The following is a 26,352-nucleotide window of genomic DNA, read 5'->3' as shown; positions in this document are numbered from 1 at the left end:
AAGAGGGGTTATTCGTAGGCTTGCTTTTCTGAAGCAAGCTGTGAAAACTGTAAGGCTGTTTATAGCTATTCTGCATGCTGTTTTGGATTCTTCAATTTCTAATTTTTCAATTTCTATTTTGTATTTATCATCTTTTCATTACTTTTTATTCTTGCATTTTTTTTAGGGTTGCATCTGGTTTAAAATTTGTAATCACGATTAATCGCACAATTAAAGGTATGTTATTTATTTCTATTCCCACTGCAGATCCTTGCAACTCTGGGCAATAGAGGGTTAAGTGACTTGCCCAGTTACAAGGAGGTGCACAATGGGGAAAAACAAAATAAACAACATACCTTTAATCGCATGATTAAAATTTTAATCAAGATGCAGCCTTAGTTATTAGTGGATTGCCATATCAGCCCTGGGTTTAATTCTTTATTTTTTGATGTGCAGGGCTTTAGCTGGAGGGATGTTAGGAGGAGATAGGGGGGATGGAGACCTAGCAGATCTCCAGCCCCCTCTCCCTTAACTTATGTCAGGAGGGGTTGGGGGGACTGGAGGTCTGCTGGACCTCCAACCACCGTGTGGCTTGGGGGGGTCAGGGTTCCTGCTCCTGCGTGGGCGGTTGCATTGGGAGGAATGGGGGGCCTGCTAGCATGCAAATGCATGCTGAACAGGGCTCACCATTCCTCCCCAATAGTCTGCAAACCTTAATGCCAACTCAGAGCTAGCTTAGTTTGCACCAAAGTTTGGCACGCTGCTTGCTGATCATTGGGGAGGAATACATTTAGCAGGCATTTGAATGCTACTTGCACTAAGAGCCCTGTTTGGCATGCATTTGCATGCTAGTTGCGTCCAGAGCCTGCAAGCACATTGTTTCATGCGCTCGGGGGCTCTGATCATAGTGCGGAAGCAAACACAGGTGCTAATATGGCGCTAATAGCCTCTAGCACCTGCACTTGCTTCTGATCATCAGTCCACAAGAGTTGCTGCTTTCCTTCTACAGCTTTAGAACTGAGCAGCTGAGGAGACTGCTATACAGTGGCAACTTCCCAACAAGTTCTGAACTCTGGGAGAGCAATAATTCTTTGTATTGTTCTATTAATCTGATCGGTGCACCAGAGCGAGTCAGCAGAACCACAGAAAACCATTTACAAATAAATGTGACATCAAAACTAATCACCAAGCGTTAAAAACTTCAAAGCACTGTTAAAGTAGCACTAACAGTACCTTAAACTTCAAAGCTATGTTTACTTCCAAGCAAACTGCAAGGAAGGGATAAACAAAACAACTATCACAAATGTCCACTTACAAAATTGTCACATTGGATTATTTTGTCTAAATGCTTGAATAAACACAGCATTAGATGATGATGCATAAATTTCCTGGAAAATAGCTATTCACCTTGGTAGGAACAGTGTACTTTCCATCCGGGAGAGAATGACTCTGCACATCTCCACAAGCGTTGCATCTGAAAGCCATCTTGGTACACAGTGGTTTAATATTACTCACTCGCACAACAGTCCCACGCAAGGAAATATATTTCCCATAGCAATTTGCTCGAAGATGTTTCAGTGGTGTCAAAGGGTCATAGTTATATACTCTAAACAAAAACAAACAAGTTGTCAACCATTTCTGCTAAACTTGTGAAAATGATTATATGTATTTCGTGTGGATTTATTACAGGGAACATGTGCAGCAAAAACATAAAATAAAAAAGCATAGAACAAATATTCTCTCTCTCATGATTAAATAAATCAGGCTACCCACTGCATCTAGAAGGGAAAGCCTCTCTCCTCCCAACAATTAGTATGACTTAAGGAAGCTGGCATTTACTAACAATGAAGAAACCCATTAGCACTCAGTATTAGCAGAGGAGGAGTAGGAAATGATTGTTACTGTCCAACACAGCCGTCTAGCCACAGAACACTGTCTCAACCAAGCAAAAAAGAGCAAGTAATCTAAGATTTGCAGTAGTAAAATCCCCATGGGGCATCAATTGAAGTGCCTAAGATATCGAAGGACATGGCTATGAGAAAAAACACATTCCCAGGAAGTGGGCCACCTTGCAAGGACTTGAGCCTGATGATGGCAGCCAACCGAATGTGAGGTGTAACAGAAAAAACAGTCAGCATAACAAAATTGGTGCAACAGTGGGGAGGAACTGGATATGCAAAAATGAGAGAATGGTTTCAAGAGTTCAAAAGAGACTCAAGAGATCAAAGTGGAAATTACGAAGCACTGGTCATAAGTACATAAGTAATGCCATACTGGGAAAAGATCAAGGGTCCATCGAGTCCAGCATCTTGTCCACGACAGCGGCCAATCCAGGCCAAGGGCACCTGGCAAGCTTCCCAAACGTACAAGTGGTCAAGTGGGAGGATGTGGTTGATGTGTGGATGAAGAGCTAAACAAGGCTCTAGTGGGCGTTAGTGTTTGGCTTGGGAGAGAAGAAAGAAGAACTGGAGGAAAAGAGAAGATATGGAGAACAAAATCTAAGGTTTAGATGAATCTCAGAGAATGCCGATTGTCAGGTGCTGCAATGATGGTTCTCTACTCAGCCAGTCACTACATTTATGATCGACGTGTTAACTGAGCACTTCTAAAAACTATATTTATCCACATTATAGTTTGAGTTTATCACTGCACACTTCATATCATTCATTTTATTTTTTTTTTAGTATTTAAAAATACCTAATTATAAGTTATTCAACTGAAACAGCATCCTAGCACTTTTTTTTTTTTTATTACAAGGGGAGGGGAGGAAGAAGTGGAAGTTCTTGAAATAATGCATGGTAACAGCTCACTGCAAAATCATAGCTAACTGGAAATGGGAAAGATTGCCAAATTTTAAGAACTTAAGAGTAGTTTAAGCAATTTGTACTATTTAAACAAGCTCACTATCATACGACATGGGAAACAAAGTGATGGAATAAATATCATGGTCAGATATAAAAATCTTACTGAAGGTAACCTAAAGTGCATCCTTTAGAAGCTGATTAAGAGGCTTCTAGCGCACCATGTAATAACCTAACGAGATGCAAATTTAAAACACAAAGAACTTGTACACATATTTATTTTGTAAGCCAGCACTACTGTTTAGCTTATGTCTTACATGCTCAAAGCAAGATGTTACTAATCCAGATAATGCATAATCTGCTTTTGTGAGCAGTGCATTGGGTATGGAAAAATTATGTCATACATTCTTAGGTAATAGGTTATTCCCTCTAGGCTTAGAGAGTTTGGGTTTTAAATCGCAGCACAGTAAAGGGTATATGGCAGGTACAACATCTGCTAGATGAAGAGATGTCTGAAATATTGTTTCAAGTTTTACAGGAACAGTATGAACTAGAGAACTCTGAATTGTTTCAGTATTATTCAGCACCATATCATCATTACCGAGTCAGAAGGGGAAGTTATTGCGGGCAATACAAGAGGCCGATATGGGAATTAGCCATGGTGTCATGGGTTTGATTGCAAAGTTTTATAACTATTTTCTGAGTAAAGCAGGAAACCCGAAATGCGGTGAATAAGTGGGCCTGTGATTTGGGAGAGCTTATGTTGACAGAATTTTAAAGTTTTACACAGATTATATATGTTGCCAGTTTGGGTCACTACAAGTCTTGCCAAGGAGGTTGGAAGTTTGTAAGAAATGTGTTACTCAGTAAGCGACTTATCTTCATTGTTTGTGGGAATGTGCTCAAATAAAATTTTTGGTGAAAAATTATGGACCCATTGAGAGAGTTTGATGGATGAGAGTGTGTATGGCATTGCTGTTCAATGCTTAGTTTTCCCTTTCTTGTCCCAATTGTTATCCTTTTGTTTACTGGTATATTTAGGGGCCTTTTTACTAAGGAATGTAGGTGCCTACACACACCCAACGCACGTCAATTTGGAACCGCCAGGCTAACGCGTAATTCCATTTTTTACGCACGTCCAATACGCGTGGCACAAAATATTCATTTTCTACTGCATGATACTAACTGGGTGGTAATCAGCAGTGTACACGCGCTGATTACTGCCCGGATAATGCACAATACCTTACCGCTGTATATCACAGAGGCCACAAAAAGGTGCAAACCCTCCATATTTCTAGTTTTTATTTTAATATAGCTATTTTGCTTTTCTTGAGCTGTGAACAGACTTAGGAGTCCCCAGACAGCTATAAATGTTTTTTTTCTGGAGGAGTGGCCTAGTGGCCTAGTGGTTAGGGTGGTGGACTTTGGTCCTGGGGAACTGAGTTCGATTCCCGGCACTGGCAGCTCCTTGTGACTCTGGGCAAGTCACTTAACCCTCCATTGCCCCATGTAAGCCGCATTGAGCCTGCCATGAGTGGGAAAGCGCGGGGTACAAATGTAACAAAAAAAAAAAAAAATTACCCTTCTAAGGCAGTAGAAATTTGTGGTTTGACATTTGGCCTATGCTAACTTGTGATAAGTTGGTGGACAGCAACCAAGAGCCAGAGACTCCTAAGACTAAGGACACCTGCAGTATCCAGATAAACAATCAGAAGGAGAAGTGGGTGTGGGTGAAATTGTAGGCTCAGCAAGACGGTGGGGGGGGGGGGGGGGGGGGTCTAGCATAGTGACTATGTTTGACAAGGTCATAGGTCAAACCATTTTCTAATGAAAACTTTTGCTTATGTCCATGACTGTCACGGTCTCAGGCTCTAAACAAACAGTCACGGACTCTGGAACAACATGAGCCCTTGGCCTACTGTCGTCGAGTGGCAACAGGAGGCAAAACCCCCCAACCAGGACTGGACTAACAAGCAAGAATGGAGCTGAAGCTGTAGGCAGACAATGCCGGAACAGACAGGACTGGAGCTGAAGCTGTAGACAGGCAATGCCGGAACAGACAGGACTGGAGCTGAAGCTGTAGACAGGCAATGCCGGAACAGACAGGACTGGAGCTGAAGCTGTAGACAGGCAATGCCGGAACAGACAGGACTGGAGCTGAAGCTGTAGACAGGCAATGCCAGAACAGACAAGACTGGAACAACAGGACTGGAGGGTACTGAGCAAGCAAGGCAGTCTAGGCAGAACACAAAGCTGACCCACACAGACAAACAACAGAACTAAGGCTGAAGGCTGACCCTAGCACACAGCCAAACAGAGAAGAACAGAAGCAGAAGTGTACACAGGCACCCTAAACAAGAAATCAAGACAGAAGTGCCCACGGGCACACAGACTATGAACAAGGCAGAAGTGCTTCACTGCACACGGACTAACCTGGAGACCTTTGGCATTGAACAGGCCCTGAATGAAAGTCCACCACTTCCTTATAAAGGCCCTCACTAATAATGTCACAACTACAGGACAGAGGCAGGAAACACAATGAACACCAAAGTGTGGCTTGAAACACACAGGAAGTGGAAACACTACAGGACAGAGGCAGAAAACACACTGAACACCAAAGTGAGGCTTGAAACAAACAGGAAGGAAACAACAATGCAAGGTGAAAGAACAGAAAGGAGCCAGCTCAGAAGCTGACCACTGGGAAATAAGGTGAGTCAAAGAGGAGTCACGACCACAGTGGTGACAATGACAGGCCCTAACTGTCAATGCAATGAGGGAATAAATGATAGAAGTTGGAAGATGGTAGAAAGTGTTGGAACAGGATTCACCATAAAAGGAAATAGAATGTTCTGGAAAGATGCATATTCATTAGGTAGAAAGGGCAATTATAATTAAGATAATGAAGAAAGGAAGAAAAAGTATTTAAGAGGAAACAGAACCGAGGATGGCGAGCCTCAATGTGTCTACACTAACAGGTGGACATATTGACAGCTCCCAGGGAAAATTCTGTTTTTATTTGCTACATATTATAGTCTATTGGAATTTTATTTGTTGATATTTCAATAATTACTGATTGGCTTCTTTGACTATTTGAATAAACGTTTATTATGCCTAATACTTATTTAGTAGCCAGAATTTTTCTTGCCTGGGGTTCTGCCTGGGGGGCAAGGGTCCACCCTCCAGGAGACCTCCAGAAGGTTACTCCTGTCTCAGAGGCAAAGACAGTAGTACACCGCTAAGTCAACGGGTGGCGGTAAGGTCTCAGGCTCAAAATGGATGCGTTACAACAATTAAAATAAATAGGAATCTCACAGTCTGAATTCACCCCAAGTTAATCAGCTACAAATTAGGAAAATATAAATATTTTGTATATATAATTAGCATATCATCTTTATTAGTATTAAACAAATATAAACACAATAATTAATTACCTAACTTATTGTTCTATACTACACATATCAAAATAACCATTCATCCTTCATTCATACATTCATTACCCATAAAAAGCCAGAAGACCAAAAAACCAAAAAGGCATCAAACAGTCAAATCATCCCATGGGAAAACATCGTAGTGTCCAAACCCTTATTGATTCAGCGGCATTCAACATCCGATGCTGCCCAGCTGTAGGGAATTAGATCCTCCATCGGACAGGACTGAGCTCCAACAGTCTGAAATCAAGTAGCTAGTCCAACAGGACTCTTCACATCCAATAACTTCAGCTCTTTATCCAGCTCAAAATCCTTGAGCTGAAAATGAGCTGAAGCTGAGCTGAAAATGAGCTGAAGCTACATGATAAACAACATAAATAGAATTTGGGGGTACGTTTCTACTGTAATCTGCCCTGAATTCTGTAGGGCTAGGTGGCATATAAAAAGGTAAATTAATAATAAAAGTTACTTTTAAAAATATGCTATTTTTTCTATTTAATATCCTTAACGTGAATTAACCCAACCACACTATTTAAAAAAAATGTTCAAAAAGTAAAATTAGAAATAAAACAAATGGCAAAACATTTTGGATATCCCCATACCCTACTTATTCTCTTCATTCTATCAGAGAAAAAAAATGTTCCTCGAAGTTCAATACCTTGCATGGATATAAGGTACATTTATAATAGGTGCTTCATCTCTCGGTAGTCCTTCCTGCTCCTGTAATTCAGCTGCATGTCTTTCAAGGTCTTTTGTGAGTACCTTCGTAAAAAAATAAAAATAATAATTAAAAAAAAAAAAGATGAAACACCTAAAAAACAACTTTATGGTCAGGGATGAAAATAAATGAGGCAACAGCACTAATCTACAATTATTATTCATTTTTTTAGAAGTCAATATCTGCTTCAGAGATAAACCCCCCTGTTTACTAAGCCGTGCGGCAACACTGACACAGTCCCTTCACAGTGAATGGGCTATGTCAGCATTAGCGAACGGCAGCCACTAGTGCGGCTTAGTAAACAGGGAGGGAATGAGCTATTTATTACGAATGTGCTTGACTGGCTGTAGTAGGACTTGCTTATTCACTCCTATTCTAGTTTCCAAAATCTTTAAAATTTCTATGTTTTTACATATACCAGAAAGGAACTAGGCCCTTTGCTACACACCAACCTTCAAAGATCCTCCATATCCTAACATACACCAAAGAAGAAGACTTCTTTCTGGAACTCTAAGTAACCTTTTTTTCCTTAACCACACCCTCTCAACAGCCAAGCCATAAGATAAAATGGATTGGATCTTGTACCAAAAAGGGAGTCTTGGGGGAGAATATCAGCAACTCACCAGATCTCCATACCAAGGCCTCCTGGATCATTTTGGAGCCACAAGAACTATCAGTTCTGCATGCGCCTGTTCCGCTGTAATACCCTGCCTATCAAGGAACACAGGGAAAAGAGATACAGAGGACCCATCTATGGCCAGGGTTGAATCAAAGCACCTAACCCTGTGACTTTTAATCCTTCCTGTGACTGATGGTCCGTTATCAGATCTAGGACCGGCAGCCCCGGTGATAATTCTTTTCAGCCCATTCCTTCAATAGTTTCACTTCTTCTGCAAGTTGACAACTTCTTACTCCTCCCTGCACGTTTACATAAGCCATTGATGTTGCACTGTTCAACAGAATTCTGACTGCTCTGAAATATTAGATGGAACTCTTTGAGAGCTACGCAAATAGCTACTGTCTCCATGCAACTGACTGACCACTGGGCTTCCTCCTGCAACTAGTAACCTCGAGTCCATCTGTCGCTGCAATGCACCCAACAATCAGTAGAGGCTTGCACCTGTTACCGGAATCCAGTCTAATGTCACCAGACTCTTTCCTTTGAAAAGACAGTCAGTCACTCTTCAACCACCAATCAAGACTCTTCTTGGTTTCCATAATCCTGTGACTGAGGAGTTCACTAAGATAGATCTTTTCAAGGGGCACGTGCGTATTTTGGCCACAGCACTAAATCTAGTGTCATTGCCATCGATCCCATCACCTACAGGTAATACAGCATACGGTTGGTTTGTAGAGTCGACTCTGATTTCTGATCTATGACTGTACCTTTCTTATTCTTTCAAGAGGGAGAAACTCTTTGCCTAAGAAAGTGTGGAACCTGGATCCCAAAGATTCCAGAGTTGGAGAAGGACCAAGGTTGCTCTAGGGAAAGTTCACTACACAGCATAAGTCCTACAGAAATTGAATAACTCAAGCAGTTAATGCTTCGTTCTCTTCTCAGGACTGTGCATTGATCAACCAATCATCCAAAAAAAGATGAACTAAAATCACCTCTTTGCATAGGACAGCAGTCATGTATATCATAATTTTTGTAAACGTCCAAAGAGCTGCACTTCCATGTTTTGCATCTCATCACTATGTACTGAAGAGTAACTTATTTAGTGCTGCATTAGGGCATGAAACCCAGCATTAGAGCCTTTTAAGTTGCATTAAGGGGCTAATAATGTGGGTTATTGCCCTAACGTAGCTTGATAATTTCCCCCATTAACAGGGGAAATACTGTTTTGTAGATATTTGGATGTGTTCATTTATGTGAAAAAAATTTTATTAGAACACATCAGCAAAACCAAAACAAACTTAGTCACTAAAAATAAACTGGTACAATCCAAAATTTTCCAAATAGGTATGCTAACTATAAAGAACTCCAACTGTCCCACACTTTCCCCCCCCCCCCCCCCCCCAATACAGAATACATGTCACATAATGAGATACTCAGCTGTATATCAGCAAAGACACTAGTAGTTCAGGATTCTCCTTCAGGTTGCAGGTTGTTGTGAACTCAAGAAGGCTGCCCAGGTGCACAGAAAAACTTTCCCTTTCTTAGACTCCATGTCCAGAACATTACAGCATTCCATCACCACCAAATTCATCATCAAAGAATGTTACTGGCCCAAAGCAGGGGGGTCTGGAAGCATCCAGTTCTGCAAAATTGACTTCTTCCCCATACACACCTCTCACTTTAGGAATCCTGTGAATCACTGCAGTACAGGGAACCATCTCTCAAAAAGAGTAAGTGGCATCATAGTCCATTGTGTTCGCCACAAGGTAGGTACAGTACATAAGCACAGATCTGCCTCCAAAGGAGGCAATTACAGGAGAAGTCTAGAGCATGTGCTCCAAATTAGCTTGCAACTGCTGATACTTCAAACAAGTACTATCAGCTCAAAACAGAGCTTTACAGGCTCTATGGGGCAAAATATATATATATACTAGTAAAAAAGGCCCGTTTCCGAAACCAATGAAACGGGCGCTAGCATGTGGTTTTTTGTGTGTGTGTGTGTGTGTGTGTATGTCTCACAGAGTTATTGTGTGTGTGTGTGTGTGTGAGGGTGGGGTGTGTGTCTTTTTTGTTTTGTTTTTTTGCTTGGGGGGTTGGGGGATGTGCTGTGCTATGCTGGCAAAGTGGGATGGATTGGTGTGTGGCTTTGAGGGTGTGTGTCTGTTGTATTGTGTGTGTGTGGTTTTGTCTGTCAAGGAGGTTTGTGGAGGGGGGTCTTTCTGTTGGTGAAATGTAAATGTGGTTGTAGGGGGGTCAGCCTTTGCTGAGTGTTGGATTGTTTTTTCTGTTTTGTTTTTTTTTGTGTTGTGCTGAGGCAGCAGTGTTGTTTTAGATGGGCGGAAGGTAGAGGAGCACGTTCTTGGTCTGTCGGTATTTTTTGGCCGTTTCAGGGCTGCTGTAGGGGAACACTGGAAGAGAAATGTGCTGTGGGAAGCAGCGCCGTCTTTTTCCGTTGGGCTGGGGTTCTGGGCATCCTGGAGGTGGAAGACGGCTTGCCTGAGGCTGGGGATGGTTGGGCACGGCCGCTTTGGCAAAAGGGGAAGAGGAAGAGGGTGGGGAGTTACCTGTAGCTGCGTGAGAAAACGGGTATTCTTTGTTTTGTATTATTAGTTTGCATTTCTGTTGAAGAAAGAGTGGATGCCTTTTGAATGATGGAGGTGGTGCGTCGGTGTGCGGTTGTTTCGTTAGTTTGGCAGCCAGTCTCCAGCGATTCCTAGGCAGGGAAGGAGTCCTCCCCCTTCCTTGGTCGCTGTTTGCTGCTGGCTGGGTCACGGGTAATCCATCCAGCTGGGCCGCAGCTTGTCCTGTTCGCCCACGTTCCAGATGGTGACGGGCACGTTGTTTTCCGGCTCCTCTGACTGCATGTCAAGTGATCCCAAATATAATCTTTGCTATGGGCCCTCTGGCACTCTTCAGTACTGGCATTAGGCATTTAAAAATTTCTCCCCCCCCCCCCCCCCCGGTCTATTTTTGCACATACCCACAGCAGGAATATTCTTCTCTCGTTCCAGCGGTAGTTCTGTGCTCTCCGTGCTGCACAGATAATGAGCCATTCTGCTGGGGAATGCTCCTCCCTTATTGTCACGTAGTTTCCTCTGATTGGTCCGTCTTACGTTGCGCCTAGTGTTGCCTGGGAACGGTGTTGTGATGGTCCTTTGTGTTTCAGAATGTTGAGGGTGTTTTTTCTGATTAGTCCGTCAGGCGAGGGCGGGGCACAGAGACATGGTCAGTGTTGTGGCATCACCACCATGAATCCATGAACCCTTCAGGGAGTGACTGAGTGACTTCAGAACGTTGTCTTCAGAACTTTGAGGGTGAGTTTTATTATAGTAGATATGCATAAGCATCTTATAATTCATTTCCCATAACAAGACACTTGGAGTTACAGCTCCGGCGGACACCAAACATCACTTAAATCCCCTGAAAGAGAAACATGCAACGCCTCTCCCCACTTTTGTGACAATCGTGTATTTCTCCTGCAAATACTTATGGTGATATCCCGGTTTAGTTAATTTAAACAATTCCAATCATGTCAAAAACACTTATTTGAATTTAGTTCATACTTTAGTAGTAATTCAAGGTGAGCTAAGTTTAAGTACACCAAGTAATTTCCCTGTCCCTGAAGGGCTCACAATCTAAAGGGTATGTTTACTAGGGTGTGTTAGTGTTTTTAACGTGCGCTGTGTATGCGCCCATAGGAATAGTATGGACACATACATGGCCTTAGTAAACATACCCCTAAGTTTGTACCTGAGGCAATGGAGGTTTAATAGTGACTTGCTGCTCTTTTTGATTTTGAGCAGTGAAATTTGAAACTGATCGTCAGCCCAGTGCTCTAACCACTAGGCAACTCTACTCAAAAGGTCCCAGAGTACCTTCTCCACAAACACAATTTGAACAAACCTTTAATGGATAGTTACCACCACATTATTGAATACAAGATCATTAAACTATCTTTTCTAAGAGAAACTCATCACTGAAGATCTTAATATAAAAAAGTTACATTGTTAAAAAAATTTGTAACAGCTTCACAGCAACTTATTCAAATATTTACCTGGTGAACTGCTAGACCCATACAATCCAATATTTTTTCTGGCATATCTCTCAGTTCAGTGGATATTGGTGTTAATGAAACTAATTCTTCATCTTGTATGAGCTCTTTATAATCCACAAGGATACTTCCCTTTCTTTCAATTTCATCCTGTAAAAGATTGAAGCTAAGAGACGAAAACAACCCTCCAGATATAAAAGACTATTCACATTTTTTATACATTCATAAGGATGCGGTAGGGTGAACCCACCCCCACCCACCTCTATACAAAAGAAAATATCAAATAGCAACCATATAGCCCACTTGCTGCTGTGCCTATCATTAAAAACAACGCTAGTAATTCTACACAGTGCAAGATTAATACTAGTACTTATTAAGGACCCTGTCTACTAAAGCGTGTTAGCGTTTTTAACGCACCTACAATTAGTGTGTGTGCTAGCCGTGCAGGCACCTATAGGGTTATTGTAGGTACGTACACTGTTAATGCGAATACATGGTTAATGCGCCTATAAAATGGCTTAGTAAACAGGGCCCTAAATGTGGGGGAAAAAAACAAAAAGGAAAGCAGAGAAAGTTTATTGGATGGAAAATTTAAACATTAGGAACTAATTCCCAAAAATAAATAATACAAAACCCCCTACATTTTCACATTTTGTCCTCAAATAGCTAAAATGTCTTACCTTATCATACAAATCTATACGACTTGTGAAAAACTTTTCAAATGCTTGAATCTTCTGAACAAAAGGAGAATCCTCACTATAAGCTAATCAGAGAAAATTGTAAGAAATTCCACAGAGCAGGCAAGGCAAACATTCATTTAAAGAAACTGCACAATAAAATAAAAAAGGTACCATGGGGAAATAGAACGCCAACCCCTCACACTAGGAAGGGTTAAAGGTTGAATTGCAGAAATGCTAGGCAAACTGTTTTGAATACATAAAGGTCAGTAAACCCCCTGTTTACTAAAGCTTAGCTTAAGTTATCTGCAGCAGGACCCATTTTATTCCTATGGGCCCTGCTGCAGATTACTCGAGCTTAGCTTTAGTAAACAACCACCTAAATAAAAAAGCACTTAGTTCAAAATCACTATCAGATCAGAAGCGTTTGTTATTTTTTAAAGTAGGGCCAGTATGTAAAAAAAAACAAAAAACAAACGTACTTTAATATGAGAGCCAAGACCATTGCAGGACAAACAGCAGAGACCCTATCAACCTCCACCATCCCGTCTCCACTCTCAACCCCTTCAAGTTGGCTCTCCCCTGGCTCCGGTTTTAATCTCCCCCTATATCTTTTCTGAAGCCTTTTTTGTAGTGTGTAGAATCATGAGCACAGGTCAGCACCCCAGCACAGGTCAAAAAGGGCAGAGGCTGACAAGCTGGTGCAACTCTGGAATCTATCAGAGATTGAGAAGCCTGTAATTTATTAAAGAACATGAGCCTGTGTAAACTCAGGAATTTATGATCTATTATGATACCCTTATGGGCAAGCTGGCGTGGGAAAGGTGCAATTATGGATGGACAGAATTGTGATTTAGCAACTTAAGGGAAAATAGATGGTGAGAACAGAAAACAGAATGATCTCTGAGGAAGATAAGCGCTGAAGTAATGTGAAGCACTGCTTAACACAAAAGGTATAAAAACAGCTGTACCAGAGCAGTACATTGGAAGAGACAGTCACAGATTACATTTCTATGTAACAGTGCTTCTTTCCCATATGAGAACATAGTAACACAGTACATAGTAGATGATGGCAGAAAAAGACCTGCACGGTCCATCTAGTCTGCCCAACAAGATAAACTCTATGTGCTACCAATTTGTATCTGTATCTTGGTAAGTAATTAAAGAATTGTTTTTCTCATACGTATGGCCTTCCTAGTCTTTTATCTCTCTAAATTGCAGGTGGCTGGTGAGTACTAATTTGGGGAGGTGGTAAAAAAGACTAGTAATATAAAACAAGTGTTACCATCCAGCACCATATCGGTTGCAGTACATTTGAATTGCCTGGTGCTTTCTGTCTTGAGAGAACAAAGTGGAATTTTGGGGACAGATAAGGTCGACTGGGGCTTCCACTGGCCCCCAGACCTTGCAGCAAAGAGCACTGATCAGACTGTTTTTACAGATAAACTCAATTGCCCTAGTAAACATTTTCACAATTGGGGTTTAAACCCAATAAAACCGAAAATGTCCTAACGTCACACTAAACTGGCTCTGATTCATAGAACAGCCTGTTCTACCTCATTCTTCACTATACATACACACACCTGATTCAGGCCTAACTTTTTATGCCTAGATTTTATCTCATTTGATCTGAAAATAACTGCAGCTTTTATCCTTTTTCAGACCAAAGAAGTTTGATTTTAGTTTCTGTATTGTAAGTTTAAAAAATTAAAATTGTGTTGGTACCAAAAGTCCTGTCCCTGTCTTCTAAAATACATCAAGGTGCAATATTTGGAATTAAATACCAAAAAAGTGAAAGACACAAACAATCTAATTAATAAAAGGACAATTTCAGCTAGGCTTACTTTCTTTGCATGAAACAAAAAATGTAGCCATTATCTGCCAGATTCTGTATAGGTTACCCAAATTTGGCACACAGCCACACAAACTAATTAACTAATTAGGTGCTATCAATAATTGGTGTTAATAAGCCCTTAATTAGTAGTAGTAATTACATATGGATCTGTCCTACATCCTACCTATGTGCTTAAATTTCATAGGTGCAACTGCAAAGGGAGCATGGCCATGGGAGAGGCACGGCTGTTCCCCAGAATTCAGGCATGATATAAAATACTGTGATTTACGTATCTAACTGCCATTAGCTGGCCACCAGCCTTTGGCAAACGAAGTGCTTGCGCCCAAAGTTAGGCAGGAAATGCGTGGTTTGTAGAATACTAGCTTAACACAGATCATCCCAGCGCCTAACATAGGACGCCATTTACTGAATCCTCCTTATACTTCCACATATACCTCTACATCATATACTAATTTTGAAAGCTTAAGTTTATCGTTAACAGTATAATACCTTCAGAGAAATAAAGCTTCCATCCTTTATATGGAATGAACTGATCCAGACTTGATTGGATTAATCCAACTTGAGAAGCCGGCACTGAAAAATCTAACATATAATATTAAAAGAAAAATAATTATTTCAATCACATTTAAAATTCTTGTATCATCTGGTATACAAATTCATTTCTCACCATTATCTCTACCTGTATTTCTTTTCCAATTCCCTCTTTGCCCTTTCCCTCGGTCTCCTTTTCCTCTCCAGAACTGACCACCTCTCCATCCTCCAGAATAACCACCACCACCACTTCCTCCTCCTCTCCAGCCTCTGGATCCTCCTTGCGAAGATCCTCTTCCTCCTCTGTAATCCCCATCCATCTGTGTAAGGAAAAATAAGAGATCTAAGTTTTCAGAGTACCAGAAAAATGTTAACTCCTCCAAAAGATGGATTAACATTCATAAATAAGTACAGCCTATGGATTCAATGTAGTAGATCATAATATCCTACTAAACATACTAGACAGCTTTGGTATATGTGGCTCAGTCCACAAATGGTTTCAAGGATTCCTGAAATCAAGATCTTACAAAGTGAAAATGAAAGGAACCTTATCCTCTCCTTGATCACCAAACTGTGGCATCCCTCAGGGCTCTCCGTTATCACCCATTCTGTTAAATGTAGTGATGTCACCACTAGGTAACAGACTAGAAACAGCAGGATTCAAACATTCATATATGCTGACGATGTTATCATATACATAACCTTCAAAAAGAATATTCAAGACATCTTACAAAAGGCAAACCTTGGCTTAAATTTGATGGAAACCTGGGCCTCAGAATCCAAACTATTTGACCAAAATGACTACAATAGTTTCACAATTGACAACAATCTGAAAATTCTAGGTGTAATTATAGACAAATATTTAACATTTGATAATCAAGTTTCCTCAGTAATCACAAAATCGTTCAGGTCTCTTTGGAAACTAAAAAGGATCAGACCCTATTTCTCATCAGAAACATTCAGACTATTGGTACAATCATTAATATTATCCCAATTCAATTATTGTAATGCCATATATGCTGGCTGTAAGGAATACCTGAAAACTTCAAACAGCTCAAAACACTGCAGCCAGGTTCATATATAAAATCACTCATTCTGAAAGTGCCTCCCCTTTATTAATCAAATTACACTGGCTTCCTATCAAAGCAAGAATCACCTTCAAATTATGTACCTTTATCTTTCAAATACTAAATGGCACAGCTCCAGACTATATGTACCATAAATAAACTTACCTCAAAGAAACACTAAGTATGGGGCAAGAAACTATCTCAGACAACACCTCCCAAACTGCAAAAAAGTGATCTACAATACTGTCCACTCTGCAGAATTCCACCTAGGAACCAAATGGTGGAACTCCTTACCACCCAAAATAAGAAATATACAAGAATATACTAATTCCGCAAAATCCTCAAATTGTTCCTATTCAAACAAACCCTCAAAAAGAACAACCATATCTCAAACAATTAATTATTACCTGAACTGGTTATTACTCTATTTAGCACTAACTTTCGCTTTGCTTCGTGTACAATTTCTCATTCATAATAGATTTTCTAAATGTTAAACATCCATAGCTATCCTAGTATGTTTAATGATACTGTAAAATTGGATTCTCAAAACAATTACTTTCTTATGCATTATTCTTTCTTATGTATCCTACACTGTTTATTGTAAGCCACACTGAACTCAAACTTGTTTGGGATAATGTGGGATATAAATGTCACAAATAAATGAATAAATAAAATAGGCATATGAAAAGAATTGATAATTAAACAATGAACAGATGTAGGCAGGCCGGCTGGCCAACTTTTATTTACCTGGTTGCTTGAATAATGCGGGAAGGGCTTCCTTCATGCACAAGTTCTGTCCAGAGTCAGTCTAGATGTGCCAACATTGTCCAGTTCAGCACACTAATAGCCGCCAAGTTCATTCAAAGTTAATTATGTCCAATGGAATATAAATCTGTTGGCTCAGGCTGCTTGCTACATGAATATTCCATCACTGTTTAATTATTGATACCAAGTATTACCTATTAAGGGCATTTGCTTTAAACTTTGTTTTAATTAGTTTATCCAGTCCTTACACAGTGACATAGCAAATGACGACACATGGTTTTGCTTTTTAAACCCAAAGGTGAATCCTAAGGGTGGTTGAACAATTAGGTATGAACTGTGTTGTTTCTGACTTTACTTGTTTTGAGTCTGACGTCGGAGCCGGATTAATGAGACAAAGTCAACATGGATTTAGTGAAGGGAAATCTTGCCTCACCAATCTACTACATTTCTTTGAAGGGGTGAACAAACATGTGGATAAAGGTGAGCCGGTTGATATTGTGTATCTGGATTTTCAGAAGGCGTTTGACAAAGTATCTCATGAAAGACTCCAGAGGAAATTGGAGAGTCATGGGATAGGAGGTAGTGTTCTATTGTGGATTAAAAACTGGTTAAAATATAGAAAACAGAGAGTAGGGTTAAATGGTCAATATTCTCAATGGAGAAGGGTAGTTAGTGGGGTTCCCCAGGGGTCTGTGCTGGGACCGCTGCTTTTTAACAAATTTATAAATGACCTAGAGATGGGAGTAACTAGTGAGGTAATTAAATTTGCTGATGACACAAAGTTATTCAAAGTCGTTAAATATCGGGAGGATTGTGAAAAATTGCAAGGAGACCTTATGAGACTGGGCATCTAAATGGAAGATGACGTTTAATGTGAGCAAGTGCAAAGTGATGCATGTGGGAAAGTTACGTCATGCAAGGTTCCACATTAGGAGTCACAGACCAAGAAAGGGATCTAGGTGTCGTCGTTGATGATACGTTGAAACCTTCTGCTCAGTATGCTGCTGCGGCTAAGAAAGCAAATAGAATGTTAGGTATTATTAGGAAAGGAATGGAAAACAAAAATGAGGACGTTATAATTCCTTTGTATCGCTCCATGGTGTGACCACACCTCGAATATTGTGTTCAATTCTGGTCTCCACATCTCAAAAAAGGTATAGTGGAATTAGAAAAGGTGCAGAGAAGGGCGATGAAAATGATAAAGGGGATGGGACGACTTCCCTATGAGGAAAGGCTAAAGCAGCTAGGGCTCTTCATCTTGGAGAAAAGGCAGCTGAGAGGAGATATGATAAAATAATGAGTGGAGTTGAACGGGTAGATGTGAAGCGTCTGTTTACGCTTTCCAAAACTACTAGGACTAGGGGGCATGCGATGAAGCTACAATGTAGTAAATTAAAAACGAATCAGAGAAAACTTTTCTTCACTCAACGTGTAATTAAACCCTGGAATTCATTGCCAGAGAATGTGGTAAAGGCGGTTAGCTTAGCAGAGTTTTAAAAAGGTTTGGGCAGCTTCCTAAAGGAAAAGTCCATAGACCATTATTAAATGGACTTGGGGAAAATCCACTATTTCTGAGATAAGCAGTATAGAATGTTTTGTACTTTTTTGGGATCTTGCCAGGTATTTGTGACCTGGATTGGCCACTGTTGGAAACAGGATGCTGGGCTTGATGGACCTTTGGTCTTCCCCAGTATGGCAATACTTACGGAGAGCTTTGGGTCCTGCTGGTCTGTACATCTGCTGTCTGGAATTTTGGAAGATGGAAATGAAAAAATAAAAATTTAATTTGGATGTACTCTGTAGAAGTTGTTTACTTTTGCAGTGTGTGTGTATGGATGCCTGTTCTGGTGTAAGCATGTAATAATATATATATGTATATATTTTAATAACTGTCTATACTTATGGCTATGATTTCTGAACATGCGGCATCAATAAAGGATAGACTTTTAAATGCCCAGTTGGGTATATATGCTAATTTCAACTTTAAATGTTTCATATCCCAAAACGGTAACGGAATTCAAACATGCGTGGGATAAGCATAAAGGAATCCTGTGCCGAAGGAATGGATCCTCAGGAGCTTAGTCAAGATCGGGAGGCGGGGCTGGTGGTTGGGAGGCGGGGATAGTGCTGGGCAGACTTATACGGTCTGTACCAGAGCCGGTGGTGGGCAGCGGGACTGGTGGTTGGGAGGCAGGGATAGTGCTGGACAGACTTGTACGGTCTGTGCCAGAGCCGGTGGTTGGGAGGCAGGGCTGGTGGTTGGGAGGTGAGGATAGTGCTGGGCAGACTTATATGGTCTGTGCCAGAGCCAGTGGTTGGGAGGAGGGGCTGGTGGTTGGGAGGCGGGGATAGTACTGGGCAGACTTATACGGTCTGTGCCCTGAAGAGCACAGGTACAAATCAAAGTAGGGTATACACAAAAAGCAGCAAATATGAGTTATCTTGTTGGGCAGACTGGATGGACCGTGCAGGTCTTTTTTCTGCCGTCATCTACTATGTTACTATACATATCCATCTACTTGCTCCCCATGATATAACTGAACTATATTATTCTGTCTCACTATACTTTGAAATGTAAGACACACTGAATCCAAGTTTACTTGGGATAATGTGTGATATAAATGTTTTAAAAAAACACCTTTATCCTCCACTTTTTAAGACACTGCCTATCCAGCTGGAAGGTGATGGCACAAGGAAAGCAAGTTTAGTTCAGTGAAGACTAACTCAAAATAAAAGGTAAAATTATGTATAATCATACCTGATAATTTTCTTTCCATTAATCATAGCTGATCAATCCATAGACTGGTGGGTTGTGTCCATCTACCAGCAGGTGGAGATAGAGAGCAAACTTTTGCCTCCCTATATGTGGTCATGTGCTGCCGGAAACTCCTCAGTATGTCGATATCAAAGCTCCATCCGCAGGACTCAGCACTTAGAGAATTACACCCACGAAGGGACACTCTGCCCAGCTCACCACCGCCGAAACGGGGGAGGGGAATTAACCCAGCTCATCCCCACACAAGTGGGGGAGGGGAATCCGTCCAGCTCATCCCCGCGGAGCGGGGGAGGGACACCACACCCGCCGATGCGGGGGGATCTGGCTTATCCTGCAACCGCAACCGCGGGAGGAGCTGACTGACCCTAACACCGCCGAAGCGGGAGGGGTACAAAGCTGCCCTACAGCCGCACGAAGCGGGAGGGAGTGCCGGCAGAATTTATGTCTCAATCCAGCCCCGTAAAACGGAGGGGAGAGGAATGCAGCAGCTCACTGTAACACAAACTCGTCTCAACTCTTGAAGAATCCAAGTGAAAGAAGAACTTGAACACGAAGTCCTCCTGAAGTAACTGAAGGCTAAACTTGAACCTAAAATTCAACCAGAATATAAACAGTACAGATATCTGGGAGGGGCTATGGATTGATCAGCTATGATTAATGGAAAGAAAATTATCAGGTATGATTATACATAATTTTACCTTCCATATCATCAAGCTGATCAATCCATAGACTGGTGGGATGTACCGAAGCAGTACTCACCCAGGGCGGGACATAGAAATCCCTGACCTCAACACTGAAGCTCCAAACCGGGCCTCCGCCCGTGCAGCCACAGTCAAACAGTAATGCTTGGAGAATGTATGAGCCGAAGCCCACGTTGCCGCCTTGCATATCTCTTCCAAGGAGACGGATCCGGCCTCTGCCATCGAGGCCGCCTGAGCTCTCGTGGAGTGAGCCTTCAGCTGGATAGGCGGCACCTTCCCCGCGGCCACATAAGCCGCTGCAATGGCTTCCTGGACCCATCTTGCCACTGTAGGCTTAGCAGCCTGCAGACCCTTACGAGGACCTGCAAACAGGACAAACAGATGATCCGATTTCCGGAAATCATTGGTCACTTCCAAGTAACTGATGATGACTCGTCTCACATCCAGATATTCAAGAGCGGAGTACTCCTCTGGGTAGTCCTCCCTACGAAAGGAAGGGAGACAGAGCTGCTGATTCACATGGAAGCGAGAACCAATCTTGGGCAGGAAGGAAGGCACTGTGCGAATAGTCACTCCTGCCTCAGTGCACCGCAGAAAAGGCTCTCGACATGAGAGCGCCTGGAGCTCGGAAACTCTTCTGGCTGAAGTGATAGCCACCAAAAAGACTGCTTTCAACGTCAGGTCTTTCAGAGATGCCCTCGACAAGGGTTCCAAAGGCGGCTTCTGCAATGCTCTTAGCACCAGGTTGAGATTCCACGCAGGCACCACTGAGTGCAGAGGAGGGCGCAGGGGATTAACTCCCTTGAGAAAGCGCACCACATCTGGCTGCGAAGCCAGGGAAGCACCCTTCAGGCGGCCCCTGAAGCAAGCCAGAGCCGCTACCTGGACTTTAAGGGAACTGAGCGACAGGCCTTCTTGCAGGAACGCCAACACTGAAGAAATTGGAGCAGTGAAGGGAGAAAGTGAGCCTGCTTCACACCATGCTGCAAAGATACGCCAAACCCTGGCGTAAGCAGTAGAAGTAGAGCGCTTCCTCGCTCTCAGCATAGTGGCGATGACCTTGTCTGAGAAGCCCTTCTTCCTCAGACGCTGCCGCTCAATAGCCAGGCCGTAAGACCAAAGGGAGAGGGATCCTCCATCATCACGGGACCCTGATGTAACAGGCCCTGCTCCACTGACAGCCGCAGAGGATCGTCGACTGAGAGCCTGAACAAGTCCGCATACCAGGGACGTCTGGGCCAATCCGGACCCACCAGGATTACCCTGCCGGGATGCTTTGCCACCCGGTCTAGCACCCTGCCCAACATGAGCCAGGGCGGGAACACATAGAGGAGCTCTTGTGTCGGCCACTGTTGGAGAAGAGCATCTACTCCCAGGGATCGAGGGTCCCGTCCTCTGCTGAAAAAGCGCGGCACTTGGCCATTAGCCGATGACGCCATCAGATCTAGGCTCGGCTGGCCCCAGCGCTTCGTGATGTCCAAGAACGCCTGAGCAGATAGTTGCCACTCTCCGGGCTCCAAGGTATGGCGACTGAGAAAGTCCGCCTTGACATTCATGACTCCGGCAATGTGGGCCGCTGAAAGCTGCTCCAGGTTCGCTTCCGCCCACTGGCAAAGACTCATAGCCTCCTTGGCTAGAGGGGCGCTCTGGTACCTCCCTGGCGGTTGATATAGGCCACAGCCGTGGCATTGTCCGACAGGACCCGTACAGGCTTCAACACGAGTACCGGGATGAACTCCAATAACACCAAGCGAATGGCTCTGAGTTCCAGGAGGTTGATAGACCACTTGCCTCTGCAGGAGACTAGAGCCCCTGCGCTGTCCTTCCCAAGCAGTGGGCTCCCCAGCCCATCAAAGAGGCGTCTGTCGTGACGACAATCCACTCCGGGGTCACCAGAGGCAATCCTGCAGACAACTTGTCTGTCTACGTCCACCAGCTCAGCGCCTTGCGCACTGCTGGGTCCACGGGAAGGCGCACAGCATAATCCTCCGACATCGGAGTCCAGCGCAGCAGCAGAGATAGCTGTAGTGGTCTCATATGAGCCCTGGCCCATGGCACTACTTCCATCGTGGCCGTCATAGAGCCCAACAGCTGCACGTAGTCCCAAGCCCGAATAGGAGAGGCTACTAGGAACTAGTCCACCTGAGCCTGAAGCTTGACAATCCGATTGTCTGGCAGGAACACTCTGCCCACTTGGGTGTCGAATCGAACTCCCAGATACACCAGGGACTGAGTCGGGCGCAGCTGGCTCTTCTTCCAGTTGATGATCCATCCCAGGGAGCTCAAAAGAGCAACTACCCGGTCCATAGCTTTGCCGCACTCTGCATAAGAGGGGGCTCGGATCAACCAGTCGTCCAGATAAGGATGGACTTGTACTCCTTCCTTTAGCAGGAAGGCCGCTATGACCCCCATTACTTTGGAAAAGGTCCGCGGAGCAGTAGCCAACCCGAAAGGGAGGGCTCTGAACTGGAAGTGTCGTCTCAGGACTGTAAAACGCAGAAAGCGTTGGAGAGGAGGCCAGATGGGAATATGCAGGTACGCTTCCTTGATGTCCAAGGAAGCCAAGAACTCTCCTGCCTTCACTGCTGCTATAACAGAGCGGAGAGTCTCCATGCGAAAGTGCCTCACTTTCCAGGCCCGATTGACCCCTTTGAGGTCGAGGATAGGCCGGACAGAACCTCCTTTCTTTGGAACCACAAAGTAAATGGAGTAACGTCCCTTGCCAATCTGATTTTTTGGCACCGGAACGACCGCACCCAGGCGGATCAGGTTGTCCAAGGTCTGCTGCACTACCACAGCTTGACCGGAGACTTGCAGGGAGAGAGTACAAACCCGTCTCTTAAGGGTTGGCAGAACTCTAGCTTGTAGCCGTCTCTGATGACTTCCAGCACCCACGCGTCTGAAGTTATAGTGATCCACTCGCCCAGAAACGAGGACAGCCGTCCTCCAATCTGCACTGGGGCGTGGACCAAGGCCCCGTCATTGGGTACGAGACCCTGGGGGAGGACCGGAGGGAGCACCTCCGGGACGGCGGTCTCTGCGAAAGGAATGCTGCTTGGGGGAGAAATTCCTCTTGAAGGAAGAGGGGGCAGAGGAACCCGACTTGCCCGGGCGGTATGGAGGTATCGGGACGAGTACTAACCCGAGCCCTGACCTCTGGTAATTTCTTGCCCTTAGACGTGCCGAGATCGGTCACGATTTTGTCCAGCTCGACCCCAAAGAGCAGCTTGCCTTTAAAAGGCAATCTAGCCAGGCGGGATTTAGAGGCGTGGTCAGCAGACCAATGTTTCATCCAAAGCCACCGCCGCGCAGAGACTGTCTGAGCCATGCCTTTAGCTGAGGCTCTCCAGACATCATACAGCAAGTCTGCCAAATAGGCTAAGCCCGATTCCAGGGCCGGCCAATCAGCCCTCAAGGAATGATCCGAGGGGGAAGCCCGCTGCACCATAGTCCGGCACGCCCTGGCCACATAGGAGCCGCAAACTGAGGCCTGCAAACTTAAAGCAGCTGCCTCCAAGGACGACCTTAAGGCCGCCTCCAATCTTCTGTCTTGGGCGTCCTTTAGGGCCGTGCCACCTTCCACCGGCAACGCCGTTTTCTTAGTCACCGCAGTGATTAAAGAATCCACGGTAGGCCACAGATAGGCCTCACGTTCACTCACAGCCAAAGGATAGAGGCGGGACATAGCCCTAGCCACTTTAAGGCTCGTTTCCGGGACATCCCATTGAGCCGCAATTAAGGTGTGCATGGCATCATGCACGTGGAAGGTTCTAGGCGGGCGCTTCGTCCCCAGCATAATGGCAGAGCCAACAGGGGCTGAGGGAGAGACGTCCTCCGGAGAGGAAATCTTCAAAGTGTCCATGGCCTGTAACAACAGGTTGGGCAAATCCTCTGGGCTAAAAAGCCGCGCTGCAGAGGGGTCATCAGCTCCATCCGAGCGGGGATCTATCTCCTCCAAGGAATCCGCAAAGGATCGTTGGGAGACCTCAGACACGCTGCCCTCATCTACATCGGAGGAGACAAAAGTCCTCCAAGGCCTGGAAATCAACCCGAGGGCGTTTACCTCTGGGAACCTCAACCTCTTTATCAGAAGAGGGAGCAGGGGCAGCGTTTTGCATGAGGAAAGCCTGATGCAGCAGCAAAACAAACTCGGGGGAGAAACCCCCCAGACTGTGCACTTCCACAGCCTGGGCAACAGCCCTAGACGCACTCTCAACCGGCGCTCGCAATAGCGGGGGAGAGACATGCTGCGCATCCAAAATGGCGTCCGGCGCGAAACTCCGTGAAGGAGCCGCGCGGGAAGAACGGCGCTTAACTTTAGCCGCTTTTGTGCCGTCGCCCAAATTAAGGGCGTTCATGGCATTAATGTCTCCAACCTCAAGGGCGGCCCCGAAGAAGCCGTCCGAGCCGCGTGGCCGGCCAAGATGGCGGAGGCGAGGAGCGGGGGATGGGCGTTTATGGCGGGAAAAAACCGCCACGCCGGAGGAACGACCGGGACATTCATCGGTCACTAAACTATCACCCATCAAGGGCGAATCAGGTTGTAAAACCCCCGCATCCCCTCTAGAAGCGCTCCAGCGATCCGGGGAGCGACCCTTTGCGCCCTCGCCCTCCGACGCCATTGCCACGAGGAGAAGAATCGGGGAACCCTCTGCCCGCTATAAAAAGGTAAAATTACCTGCTTGCCGCTCCGAGCTGTAACGAACTGGTGTCCCAGTGAGTAGCTGCAATGAACGTTTAAAGAAACGTCGAATTAAACGCCTTTAAAGACGTTTAAAAATATTTTTTTTTTTTTTTTTTAAACGGAGCCAGCGGGAGGGGGGAGAAAAGGAGGGACCTGGCACCACCAGGTTTGCACTTGCTCAAAAGAGCCCTCAACCCCAGGCCTCAACAAAACCTAAGGATTAGGCTTGGAGGCCTAGCCAGAGCTGCTGCTGTGTGTGACCACCACCTGCTGAGATAGAGAACATACAGAGGAGTTTCCGGCAGCACATGACCACATATAGGGAGGCAAAAGTTTGCTCTCTATCTCCACCTGCTGGTAGATGGACACAACCCACCAGTCTATGGATTGATCAGCTTGATGATATGGAATATTCCTTAGCCGAGCTTTAGTATTACCTTATTGAAAATGCGACCACACCATGCATCTGTGGTTATGTTTCACTAATAAGTTAAACAATTAACTGGCTATCTTGAAATGATTATAAAACCTTTGGATGCATGACTAGGAACAAAAACATATACTTATTTATTCAATATCACAATTCCTCATGTACAGCCACAAAACAACCTTTTAGGGTGGATAGTGTTCACAATGAGCTCCTTTTATTATCGGCCAGATAGAGATAAGAGTTTTCAGTTTTGGCACATAACAAGTACAAAATACAAGAAACCCGGTACAAATATAACAAAAACAAACTGCATTAGGGGCTTATAGCACATTTAGTTATGTTTAAAGAAAAGAGATCTGAATAACACAAAAATATTTATTTTTATTTTGACTTATAAACCACTTGTCCCTGAAACATGTTCAAAACAGAATAAGCCATTTGTGCATCTAAAATGTAAACTTCTACACAACAGATGAAGATGTGATTCCATGTGCCCCAATGAAAGGAGATTTTAATTTTACTTCCATTTAATTTCAATATATTCCATCTTTATAACAGACTTCCCAACGCAGATTACAAAACAACAGTTAAGATGAACCCATTAAGAAACAGGATATCCTCACTGAAATTTGGCCATCTGTATTGTATAGAACAGTGTAAAAAATGAAAATGAAATAAAAATTGAATATGTACATATGGGAAGCTTTAAAATAAATTAAAAAGCTATCAAATAAGTAATAAAAAAAAAAACCAACCCCTTTGTCCTCCACCTTTTAAGGCACTGCCTATCCAACTGGAACAGCTTTAGAATTTTTACAGAATGGCCCACACATAAACAGTCCTTTACAATCTTTGGCAATTGTATTGGGTGAGCAAAAATGGCGGCAATCTCCGCCTACTGGCTTCAGCCCATATAATGGGCTAGATAGGCTCACCCCGTCTCCTGTTTTTATCTAACCTCCGCGCTTCCCGCCCCCACGGCTCTTTCTTTCCTCCCCTTCCCACCCGGTTACCTTTTTGTTTCCCATTTTCAGCGCAATCCTCTTCGCCCGGGTTGCTACAACAGCAGCAGCACAAATGAAATACAGGCCTACACCCACCACAGGGCCTGCCTTCCCTCTGACCCGTCCCGGTCCCGGTCCCGGTCCCGCCCCTTCTGACGTAACTTCCTATGTGGGACGGGTTAGAAAGAATCTGGAGAGGGAAGGTGGTCCGGTGTAGGCCGCAAGCAGGTTTTCAGTAGCGCCGCAGTGGCTGCAGCCGGGCCTGC

At 44.0% G+C, this 26,352-nt stretch overlaps 1 protein-coding gene across 1 annotated transcript in view; it reads right to left on the bottom strand.

Annotated features, from left to right (window-relative positions):
- The window catches only part of MCM8 (minichromosome maintenance 8 homologous recombination repair factor), an 88,244-nt gene extending 62,068 nt beyond the window's left edge, over nt 1–26,176 (bottom strand). Inside the window, exons 1-7 of the mRNA XM_030196309.1 lie at nt 26,096–26,176; nt 14,808–14,979; nt 14,618–14,710; nt 12,277–12,359; nt 11,600–11,746; nt 6,867–6,970; nt 1,387–1,585 (exon numbers count right to left, since the gene is read on the bottom strand). Of these exons, the coding sequence (XP_030052169.1) occupies nt 1,387–1,585; nt 6,867–6,970; nt 11,600–11,746; nt 12,277–12,359; nt 14,618–14,710; nt 14,808–14,979; nt 26,096–26,110 (813 nt within the window). The 5' untranslated portion in view covers nt 26,111–26,176. The remainder of the gene's footprint in view (nt 1–1,386; nt 1,586–6,866; nt 6,971–11,599; nt 11,747–12,276; nt 12,360–14,617; nt 14,711–14,807; nt 14,980–26,095) is intronic.
- Nucleotides 26,177–26,352: the final 176 nt, after the last annotated feature.

This window comes from Microcaecilia unicolor, chromosome 3 (genome assembly GCF_901765095.1).
Source record: "Microcaecilia unicolor chromosome 3, aMicUni1.1, whole genome shotgun sequence".
In the NCBI taxonomy this organism is placed as follows: domain Eukaryota; kingdom Metazoa; phylum Chordata; class Amphibia; order Gymnophiona; family Siphonopidae; genus Microcaecilia; species Microcaecilia unicolor.
The sequence above is the reverse complement of the archived record's forward strand: the minus strand, read 5'-3'. Positions and strand labels throughout refer to the sequence as shown.